The sequence below is a fragment of the Cavia porcellus genome, unplaced genomic scaffold (assembly GCF_034190915.1).
Source record: "Cavia porcellus strain 051 isolate PalLab524CR breed Dunkin Hartley unplaced genomic scaffold, mCavPor4.1 scaffold_7, whole genome shotgun sequence".
Taxonomy (NCBI): Eukaryota; Metazoa; Chordata; class Mammalia; order Rodentia; family Caviidae; genus Cavia; species Cavia porcellus.
In genome coordinates, this window is record NW_026947490.1 from 62,990,241 (window position 1) to 63,002,418 (window position 12,178).

Here is a 12,178-nt window from a genome sequence, read left to right on the forward strand (position 1 = left end):
CAGGATTGAAGGATGAGTGAAGCAATAGTTCAGGGAGCAATAAGGATGGCTTTAACTAAGGGGAAACCATGAAAGAGGGAAATGATGGGTTCAAGAGAGATTTGAGAGGTTAAAATGACAGCAAGGTTTTATGACTTTTTGAGAACAAAGAATGGGGAAAAGGCAGAGAAATGATGCTAAATGTCTGACTTGGATGAAAAGAGTTTAATAATGATACAATCTGCTTCTTGAGTAAAGTGACAATTCATTTGGGACATAATGACTCTGAAGATCTGGGAAGACAAAGCAGGAGACAGGTCACACATGACAGGTACCTGCAGCATTAATTGGCATATTTGAGAGTCAAGATGCATGAATGCAGTTTCCCTTGGAGGATGCAGATAGAAAAAGAGAGAGGGTTGAAGATGTACTGTGATGTCCTGAGTTATGTGATGATGGGCTAAGAAAGACTGCTTCACAGAAGAAATGATTGGACAGTAAAGAGTAAAATCCTAACCAAATCAGGAAGGAGTTATTTCAAAGAAGTCAAGAGAAAATGTACTTTAAGGACAAAGATACAACCAGTGGGAAAGTGTTATTGAAAAGTAAAGACAAGACTCAAAACTGTACGTAGCTGGGTACATAGCAAAGCAATTACTGATGACCTTGAAAAAATAAAAGGAAATGCAGGCCACGTGGAGGTCACTCTTAAAAGGTCTGGTGGTGAGGGAAAGAGCAGAGATGGTAACCTGAGGAGGAGACTTAGTTTGAATGTTTTATTTCTGTACTGAGTCTTCAGGCTTGAGAGTATTTAAACGCTATTTGGCAAGAGCAGGGAGAGGGAGAGAAGGCAGTAAAGACACCAAACAGACTGGGGATAATGGTGCACTGAGCTCCCAGAGGAGATGGAGACGGAGGCAGAAGAAAATAGCGTACGAGGGGTGAAGAGATAAGCTTGGCCTGAACGAGAGACACCTGCTCCAGGTAGCAGATGGACAGAAGGAAGGGACAGGTGCACTTGCAGTGGCAAATGTTGAACATGATGGCAGAGTTGGGCCATTTCTCTTTTTATGAATTCTATCTTCCCCACCAAGTAGGAGGCAAAGGCATACACCGAGAGTGAGGGAGCCTGAGTGGTGGGCAGATAAAAACTTGAGGAGCGTAGAGAAAGCTCTAAATATCCACCATAAAAAATAAAAGTTGATGAGAGAAACTTACGTGATTTTCCAGTCAGAACTGAAAGCCAGCTGCAAATAGAAGTGAAGAGTGCCAGTGCCCTGATTCCTGAGAATGATCTAGAGACCTTGTTGAGACCCAGGACCTCAATTTGGAATGGTAGAGAAAAGGCAGTGAACCCTGGTGACAGAAAAGCAGGTGACATGGTGGATCTGGTGCAGGGAGACGGAAGACAAAAAAGTTCTTCCTGTGTTCTCTATCCCACTCTGACTCTTTCAAGTCACATAGTTTCTGATGGCGACCATGAGAGGCAGAGAAGAAACCGCCGTGCTATTTGTAAAGCCCAGGCAGAACCACAGCAGTGGTGAACGTCAGCAGAGTCGATGAGATCAAGGTCTGAGGCTAGAGGAAAGCTTATTGTTTGGGTCAAAATGATTTTTGTTTTGCTTGCTTCATTTTGAGGATGAGATGCCATTTCAAGACAAGACTTTATTCACGTTTCAGAGAAACTTATTTTCTGTAGTTCACAGTGTTAACTAGGTCTGCTCTTTCCGGTCATATAGAAAAAATCACAGCCTCTCCCAAATTTTCCATGCCTGGACAAAGCCTAATTTGGAAAGTTTTCTCAGCATTGCCCCAGACATCTCAGCTACTGGTAGCCTGAAGTAGGTTATGGAGAGTCCTGCTCTTGTAAGCACACTTTTCGTGTCTTATGTGGACCTGGCTTTGATTTGAAATTCAGTACTTTTTACCTCCCCTGTTTCCACCAAGAAAACAATAAACCAAACCAAAACAAAAATATTCTTACAGGATCATTGTGTGCAGAGCCAAAAGAACAACAAAAAATAGCATGATGAGGGGAATCTATTCCCCTCATGGGGACCGCTGGCAACCTCCGCGTTGATGCAACGTAGGTCAGTTTTTAGAGGAAAGACTTAACACTGTCTCTGAGCTGGGCTTTTATCCTCCAAGAAAACTACTCATTTTTTTGTTTTGGTTCTTGTTTTCTTCTCTGTCTTTTCTCCTTAAAGAGGAGGACAGATTCTCCTCCACATTCTATATATGAGTGTGTTTTCTACAAGCTGTTTCTTCAAACTCAGCTCCAGATTATTTTATTCATCAAAAACTTGACCTACTCATTAAACTCCTGAATCCAGTTATATTTCCTTCTGAATCTACTACCATTAGCGAGACTTTTAATTTTTTAATTAAAAAGAAACCAAACCAACGAGAGAGAGAATTAAAGGACTACAGAAGAGACAAAAGCAACACAACTTTTAAAATTGAAATTCATTCCTGGTACAAAAATAAAACTGAAATTCAATGTCAGCTAGCACTCAGTGTCTGCCTAGCAGACCTGAGGAATCAGTCAACAGTGGGAATAGAAGCAGCCAAGTTTACAGTGGGGAACCCTCAAAATACACAGGCATTAACAGCAGTTAGTTCCCTTGGAGGCAGTTGAGTGAGTTGAATTACAGGTGGAAGCTACTCTGAGGAAAACCGAGTGGAAGCCAGAGTCCTTTCCTTAGCTCCACAAGGTGGGATTCCTAAATCAGAGGTTGTCTGGAGTGTAACACAGGGTCTCTAGACTGAAGGATAGAAGATACCTTGTGTGCTGTTACTTTTCTAAAGGGGACCATGAGATTGCACATCAGTGAGGAGATAACTGTGTTCCTTCAGCTAGGAAAACCCAACTCCAGCTCCAGGGTCCATGAATAGATCATCTACCTTCAAACTGGGATCTTCGTGGAGAACAGAATTCTGAGTGGCCCTGAAATGGCCCAGATCACCCTATAGTAAAGCACAAAGTCAGCAAATCCTCATATGTGCTCAGAATTTCCAGACATCCAACAAAGTAATTGACATCAGAAGGATGTCTTGAATATGGAAAACAGAGACCAAAGTAAATAGAAATAAACATACCTCTGGAAGAAATAGAGCATATCAGAGAAAAGGAAAAATATCATTGATATTCTTCTTGTTGACGGGAAGATGCTATATTCATGAAACTAGAATGGAATTCTATTTTTAAAAAAAAGAATTCAGAAACACAAATTCAGTGTACCAGCTGGAAAAATAAGATCTCCCCAAAATGGAGCAAAAGTATAAAGAGGTAAGTAGGAAAGGAAAGGTAAGAAAATTAGAGAGCCAAAGCGAAAGATCAGTTTCATGGAGAGGTAACAGGAAGTGGAAGAGGCGAACATGAAGTGAAATGATCTCACAGTTCCTTGGACGGAACTGTGTCGGCCGCCGGATTGAAATGTCTCTGCCTACAAGGAATAAATACAGACTGATGGGTTACAGCATCACAAAGTTTTAGAAAAGAAGTACTGAAAGAAAGAGAGAGAGAAAGAGAGAGAGAGGAAGAAAAGGAAGGAAGGAAGGAAGGAAGAAAGAAAGAAAGAAAGAAAGAAAGAAAGAAAGAAAGAAAGAAAGAAAGAAAGAAGAAAGACTGTTACAATCTTCAGTAGTCGAGGAGGGGATATTACACCCAAACATCAATAATAAGAATTTTTAACTATAAAACTGGAAGCAAGAAGACTTTAGCATTGTTGCCTTTTCAGAACTTTAAAGAAAAATTACTTGCAGTCCAGAATTCTGTACCTGAGACAGGTATCAGTCAAAGGTAAGAGTTGACCTGCACGTCTCAAGTTGACCTCCCTTGCACGTTTTCCAAGAAGCTCCTATGAGACATGAGTGTGCCAGTGTCATCTGTTAAGCCCGCAGATGGATGTCGGTGAGCCCAGCACACATTCTGACCCGTACCTGGTCTTGTCTTAACCACATGTTGGTGAGGTTCTAACTGTTCTGTCCCCTAGATCAACACTGAATTGGGCTTTAACTTGCTTATAGAACCAGAGGAAAGCCATGGTGAAACCCACAGCAGAAAGCACAGAGCAGTGTGTGCCGTGCATACATTTTCTAGGCCCTTAGCACCCAGTTCACGTCACTGCAGACAAGGCTCCAAATGCTGTGACCCTGTCTCTCAGGACTCACATTGTTCTCCAGAAGTGACCTTGGACCCTGTCAAAGAAGCAGAGCACGACAAGGACTTGGAGGCCCTGCCATTCCTCCAACAGAGGTGCCACCCACCCACATGTCACTCAGCCTCCTTCCCTGGGCAGCAGCGACCTGACTCCTAAAGAGAAGGTCAACCAGGCTGCCAGTGCGGGGCACACTCTGAGCATACAGCGCATATAGGTGTTTTTCACTAGGCCAGTAACAGCTAACAACTGGAGAGCAGCTATGGCCAGGCTTTGTTCTGATACCTTCACAAATACCACTTCACTTTCCTATTTGAGACATAGAGAATAATAAACATGATATAAGTAGTGATTTCCCTGTCCACTGTTGCGTATTTTAAATTGCATCTCTTGCCTGTTCTGTTGTCTTCCTTTGACAGAGTTGCAATCTGTGTGATGTTCTCTCACTGTGTCTTAAAAGGATAGTCAACAAAAGAGATTAACACTAATGATTAAAAACATTTTGAGTTGATTTCACGTCTTGTCATCTCATACATTTCTCTGCCTAGCTTTAATTTCCTAGCTCCGATATTTTGCAACACAATGAAAAGATAAAATACTTGAATTAAAAAACATTCGATGTTTCACTGTTGTTGCAAACTAGATTTTAGAGGAAACTGTTGCAAAAGCAAGGTAGATATGCTTCTTTAGTTACTCTTAACAGCACAGATGATGTGGACAAGCATGGGATGTGTTGATACTTTAAATTCATAAATGATACAGCTTAGCCTCACCTTATCTGGTGAGGTCTTTCTTGCTGGTGGGAGCTCTCTTGGCAGAGTCCCAAGTCAGATAAGGTATCACATGATTAGACAGAATGTCCACTTATACCCAATTTGCATCTTAAGTCCCTCTCTCCTAGAAAACCACAGTCCTGTTGGGTTAGGGACCCCCTCCCCCAATGGCCTTATTTACCTTTAATGACCTCGCAAAGGTCTCACCTCCAAATACATAGATTAAATTTCTATCCATTTAACACCTCACTATGGCGATTAAATTCCAATATGAGTTGTGGTAGGGACATTCAGCACATGGCATGCTTTTCTGTCACATAGAGGAGGACGGACACCACTAAAAGGCCAGCTCTGGAGACCCCCTTTGTGCCCAAACAGAGTCAAAAGTTTTGCCCCGACGAGCAACTATGCAATGTGTTTTGAGGACCCCAGTTCTGACGCCATATCACATAAAGTGAATTGCAAGGTTCACAGTCTGGTGAGAAAGAAAATGGGGTTCCATCTCCACCAGAACTGCACAGAACCCAGCCAGCCCAAGCGACTGGGAAGTCACCCTGCAGGCGGAGGCAGTCCAGATGCCTCCCCACGCACAGACTTGTGCCTTCTTGGGACAACCACGCAACAGTGCCTGCCAAACAGGGAAATGACAAAAGGGCTCCCAGTTCCAGTCAGCCCTGGGAACTGGAGATCTTTCTGGCAGACACGCCAAGTCGGTGTGCACACAGGTAATTCAGCACTTGCCTGGCTCTAATTAAAACTCATGTTTCCCCGTCTGTGTTCACACAAATGACGTGGAGTCAAACCACAAGAAAATCTGTTATCACTCAAACCGGTGCATATTTCTCATACAACTGAAACGTTATATAAAATCACGAGCTGTTAAATGGAAAAGCAAAAATTGAAGGCAGACACTGGTTCCCATGCTGTCTACACTCACCTTCCAGGAGATGTGAGCCATGGGTCACAGCTGCATGTGGAGGGCAAAGCCTTGAGATCAAAGCCTTCGACACTGGAGGAAGCATTCCTGTCGGCCCAATCCCCAAACCACTCGTGGCACCCTCCCTATGTCCTTATTTGCTCCAGTACTGTAAAAAGTTATTTGTTTGAATGATGTTTTAAAGTGCTCCGTGCAATTAAGTTTTAAAGCGGGGGGCAAGCTTGCCTTCGGTGTATATATGAAACTCCCAATAAATTTAAAGTTCTTGGGTATGCTTGGGGTAGGGGGAAGATTAAAAAAAGGAAAGGAACAAATACTTCAAAAAATTAAACCTGAGGTGTTTTCCCCCTGTATAATATTAAAAATGTCTTTATGGTTGGAAAAAATTCAATAGATCAAAAAATATATAGAAAAAAGTATGCCACTTCCATATTCACTTGTATTTAATTTGCATCTCATTTCTTGAGGAAAACACCTCCTTTAAGTGTAATTATCACAAAGGGTTACAAACCTCCTTCACCTGGCTCCAGGTGTTTGTGGTTTCTAAACATGTGCCCTTCTTTGCCCACCAAATTTGGGTTTTTGTGTTGTTTCCGTTATGTGGATGTTTATGTTTTTAAAGTACTCTTCAGAGTGTCCTAGTTAGCTTGTGGAGCTCTTAAAAATATAAAAACATATTGCAAAGCCTCATTCAAAACCCAGACACGGACATAATATGTACTGTTCAGATGGTGGCTTGGGAGAGTAGAATATTCTTATTCAATTCATAAAATAACGTTAGACATACAGCCTCTTGGTTTAGAACAAAGCAGGAAGTAACATTCATTGACAATGAAATAAAATTCAGGAGCAACAGTGAATTCAGATGGAGCAGCAAAATCAGATCAGGGTCCTGGGAATACTTCTCCGCTATCAAGCTACACATACCTGAGAACACAGAACACTCTAAACTCCCAACTCTATATCCTTGATTGAGAATATTCCTGGCTAAATAAAATGGACTGAGCAGGCTGCCTTCACAAGTAAAGAATAAATCACTGAGTTTGGCGCATGGCAAGCTTGGTGGCGAGTAAAATAATTTCATGTTATGCAAACATGAGGTAACCTGTAGGCTCCATGCCAGGAAGGCACTCAAGGTAAACCTAAGAAAGCACCTCTCGCTGCCTTCCACATGTACCATGCTAAGCCACAGGGTTTTCTGTTTATTTCTTTTAAAATAAGTTTACGTTTGCCTATATGTTGAGCCTTTGAAACAGTGGACTGTGGACTCCACTGACTTAGTAATTAGACTAAAAATTCACTAGCCACCCTATGACATTTGGAATGAAGCCTTATGATTAGTGCAAGAAATTTAGGCAAAGTAAATTTCCCACAGATCAGTAGTCCTGGTGCATTCAGGACTAGAAGTTTGTCAGGTAAAGGAAGGGTACCGGCCTTCATCAGACGTTTCTTCCTAGTGTACGGTGTGGGACTTCACAGAGATGTTCTCGTCAGTGCCTGTCCCTCCTTGGCTGAGTCCCGGAATAGCCAACATTGGTTTATGCAGTAGGACATTATGTAACTGGCATAATGCTTGGGAAAAAAAGACAACTGACTCCTGGAAAATGCAAAGGGGGGACCTTAGAATAACAGCCTGTTCTGAGGCAATATGGGTAAAAATACATGTTGGGTTTTGACAGGCATTAGGTCAAAGGGTGCCTTTCCAGATGGGCATGGCAGGGTAGTAACAGCTGGAGCCCAGAGAAGCCCGGGTCATTGGAGCCTAAGGAAGGACCCCGGAGCCAGTGCTGACAGGAGCAAGACTGACCTCAGGGCCAAAATTCCTCTTTGCTCATTCCTCTCCATCTAACCGGGGCTGGCCTCCAGAAAATAAATGCCAGAACCAGACTCCAGCACTGGGGAAATAATCACCACGAGAATGAATGCCATGTATGGAGCCCTTGCCTTACACTGGGCACTGGGCTCTGTATTCAAATGCATAACCTGTGCGAAGCCAAGCTATCTCATGGTCCAGTCCAGACATGGAAATGCAGTCACAGAAACAAAAAACCTGGCAACCAAATAGCAACTGAAAGTAATTATAAGCCTAGATTCATTCTCTCCTGAAAAGATAGCACATGCTAAACTTCTTTAAATTGTTATTTTTTAACACATTTCTCCATTTTATCCCAGAGTTACTCCCCAAATAGCCTCCCTACTCTAAGCGCCTCAAATTCTCCGTTCAGAATAGGATAGAAGATCTGCTCGCTCTCCCATTTTCTCCTTTCCTGCTCCTGCTGTTCTTTGCCACAAGATGTCCTGTACTGTTCCTGGCCTGGGAACTTCCCTGTCACGCATCGCAGGCATGGACCAGCCGGAGTTTCTGGGATCAGTCAGACACAGCAAAAAGAAAAGGCATGGATGGGCATAGACAGGAAGCAGATGTGAATGCGAGTGTTCCTGCTTGCATTAAAGGAGTTCATTCATTCTCAAAATGACCCTGCAGAAGCGGGCAATCCCATGAAAGATGTGCGAAGATAGGGTTAAGATGTTTAACAACCTGCTCAGAAGATCTAGGATACCATCCAAGAAGCAATGATGTCAAAATCCACATTCTTGACTATGATTTGACACAGAATTTTCTAGAAAGGAGCTGACCAGCATAAAGCTCTTCCTAGATTTAAAAAGCAATCGTGAGATTCATCATAGGAAAGATCAGAGTGAGAGGAGACGTCAGTCTGGCTGAGAGTCTGTTTTCTTCCCAAATATGGAACAATCAGAAACCAGATTAGTTCCACAACCCTTGTGCTTGGAGAAATAAACTGTGTAGCACTGAGCCCTTTCTAGCCCAAGGTTTAAAAAGGTCACAGGTAACGAGATTCATTTTGATAGCTTGGCTATTGTAATAAAAATAATATAAATATTGGTAATTAAAATGATTTAGATTATTGGAGTTTTACTGTTCTGTTTTCTAGAACAAAGAGAAGAGCCATTGATGAGGTCTGAAAGGGAGGAATGTGGTCCTGAATCCAGGGCTGGGCACAGCACTGAGTGGAACAGCACAGGCTTAGCGTGTGTGATGTGAAGACCTGGCTTTCGTCCTAGGACCACAAAACAAACATTTAGTGGCAGAGAATATTTCAAAAAGGAGAAAGTAGTCAGTTACAACAAATGCAAAGAAGGGGCAAATAAGAACTCAAGAGTCCCTTGCTCTGAGCGACAGAAAGCTGCTGATGACCTCCCAGGGGGCCAGTTCAGTGGCAATCTGAAGGCAGAAGCCAGCGGGGAGCCAGAGGAATGGAATTTACGCCTGGAGATAATGAGTCCAGAGGACAGCTTTTTGAAGAAATGTGACTGTGAGGGGAAGAACTGGGAAAGAGTTGTGTCTCTTGCTTTGTTTTTAATGTGGAAAACGTGTGTTTAAGTGATGATGGGAAAGAGTCATTAGAAAGGAGGAGATTGAAGATGAAGAAAGGAACGAGACGGAGTTTTTGGTGGTAAAATGTCCTCAGGATGATGTGACCGGCTGGAGCACACCAGGGGAATGGCAGAGTGGTCCCTGGGACAGCGGGAGGAAGGCGGGAGAGGAAGAGTGCTGGGGTGGTGCTGGTGGGGGCTGGTTACAGCCGCTCAAGTCCAGTGGCGCCGCCTGTGGGATTAAGCAGCCCTTGCAGCCCATCTGGGAGAACAGGGGCTAGACGATGAAGGGAATTTGAAAGATAATGAGAAGAGTGACAGAGTTGTCTCATTCAAAAGAGACTTTTAGACTGCTGGGCAATGATAAAACTCCCTTTGCAGCTGAGTCTGCAGTGGACTTGTCTGCCTTGCTGTTTACATATTGCCACCAGCAAGGCTGTTATTCCAGATGGATGTTTGAGAGAATGACCGCCAAGGTGGACTGTGGCGTCTCAGCTGGTACTGGATGAAAGGAAAACACAAGACTGTCCCAGAGACAGTCTGTGGGCCAGTGGTCAGGGGCCTGCTGACAGCAAGAATTGTTGATGGCCCCATAGGAAGAGAAGAGGCTGCGATGAGAGAGCTCGGAGCTCAGTCATTGAAAATGAGAACCCAAGTGTTATCTTGGAGGCGGAACCTGAAGGTGATGAGGATCAGGAAGAAGCCAGACAGCCTTCCATACGCTAGTTTATCAAGATACTCTCATAGACAGCTTTAAAAATGTTTTACCCTGTTCCCTTTTTAAGTCACTACTCTATAGGAGCTGATGCTTATATATGATGTGGGGTTACTAGTTTTAATTGTCTTTTATTTGGCTAACCAATGTTTCTTGGGCATTGGCTGTTTAATCCTTTCATGAGTCCTGGTATTCATTCCTTCCCCACTGTCCTTGTTTTTTATTCCATCCTGATTGCCTCTAGCAAGAAATATTACACTGCCCTTCTGTCTCCTGTCACTAGTCAATGTTTTATATGTCACTGTAAAAGTTAATTTTCTAAAATGTACATATGGCCATGCCACTCTCCTAATTAAAGTGCTTAGATTATTTTATTACTTAGAAAATAAAAATCAAACTCTTGAGAGTGAAAATTTTAAGATACCACAATATTTCTCCTTGTGATATTTCTGTGTTTATCAAGTTATCTTCATTTTCTGGCATTATCCATGTTTATACTCAAATGCTCCTTGTGGAAAATACATGATCCAGATTAACTTTTGGAAAACTTTTTCCCAGAACTATTCATTAGAACCATAGTTACTAAGTTTTAAAATGTGTAATCTGTTTATTTGACATCTATTTGGCACCTAATGTATACAGGCATAGCTTATATTATAACTTTCTTTAAGCCTTTACAATATAAAGGACAGAAAGCATTATCCCAATATGAAAATAAAAAGTGTAGCACCAGTCATTTGAGTAAAGTCCTATGAGAGTTCCAGTGAAGGAGAAATGGCATTTGTTTGATGGAAATCAGGAGTGGTGGCCTTTGTGACATAGTTGTCTGGCTCATCCTGAAGAACAAATTGACAAAGAGAAGGGATGAGTGGGCACGTTAGGCATCAGTAAAGGTAAGAGAAGTGGGAAACGTGATCTTTCAGGAAAGAGGGAGCAGGGAGAGAGAGGAATGGTTGGAAAAATAAACTAAGGCCAGAGTATACAGGATAGGTAAGAGACCGAGCCATAGTTAGTGGGCCCTGGGAGTCCATGAAAGCTTTTATTTCAGGACTGATATAATTAAGTAGTGAGACGATGAGATGGGCAAGAATTCAAAGAGATTAAGAGGCTGCACCAGCACACTAGAGGTAGGTATGCTGCTGGATTGCCCTGGGAGGTGGCAAAGTCAAAAGGGACACAAGAGATATTTCAGAAGCAGAATGGATAGCGGTTAGATGCCCAAAGAAATGAGGAGGGAGCAAAATGAGTCTGACACTGCTCCCAAAAATAAAGTAACAGTTGAATGAACGACTCCTATCTCTGATTAAGCACCAGTTATGTTTGTATTTATCTCTAGGGATTTCATGTAGTTTTGGTGACTTTTGAAAGTACTTATCGTTTCAAATATTTTCATAACCTAAGGAGGTACCTTTAGATTAATGGTTTTATTCTCTTTTCTCCCCCTCCGCACTTCTCCTTTATGCATGACAGCTTCTCCTGGATATGGTTGGGTCCCCGGACCAGGAGCTCCAGGAAGCTGCCGCTGGTTGTATATCCAATATCCGCAGACTGGCTCTTGCTACAGAAAAGGCAAGATACAATTGAACTCTGAACAGAAATGACAAGGTTGAAATTTTCCACGACACAGGGCATCACTCCTATGGCCAGGAAGCCTAAATTGGGAAACATTTGTTAGCAAATACTTTAAATAGCCTAAATGAAAGTACATGAATTAAAAATGCAAATGAAACTTGTATCTGGAAATCACACGGGTGTCTTCTGTAACATGCCATGTAATGCAATACAAAGCCAATAAATCTGTGATAATTTTCTAAGAATTCAAGAATATACACATACAGTGTATGCGTATAAACAGTGCTTTTGTATTTGTGGTGACTTTAATAAAGAATATGGTTTTCCCAGTGTACACTTTCCTAGCTGTTCATGATGTCTTTAGAACTCCCTTTCTGTTAAACCTATCGGACGGCGCTGTCATTATGGCTTTGTCTGTTTGATCGCTTGCAACCCACAGGAGAGCTCGGAGGCGATGTGCTGATTTCACAAACAGTTATTACACAGAATTTGGAGTTAAGCAGCTGGGCTTAGAGAGATCATCCTGAGGTCACCCCCAATTTCTTGAAAATACTAGCAAACATCTGAAAAGGTAATGTGTAACTGTCAGCCTACCAGACAGTGCAAATCACAAGAACATAAGTAGGGAGTTCTTTCTTTTTTACTC

At 42.4% G+C, this 12,178-nt stretch overlaps 1 protein-coding gene across 1 annotated transcript in view; it reads left to right on the forward strand.

Annotated features, from left to right (window-relative positions):
• Odad2 (outer dynein arm docking complex subunit 2) overlaps positions 1-11,866 on the forward strand; it is a 181,094-nt gene extending 169,228 nt beyond the window's left edge. The window contains exon 21 of the mRNA XM_063253714.1: positions 11,431-11,866. Coding sequence (XP_063109784.1) covers positions 11,431-11,544 — 114 coding nt within the window. The 3' untranslated portion in view covers positions 11,545-11,866. The remainder of the gene's footprint in view (positions 1-11,430) is intronic.
• The last annotated feature ends 312 nt before the right edge of the window (positions 11,867-12,178 follow it).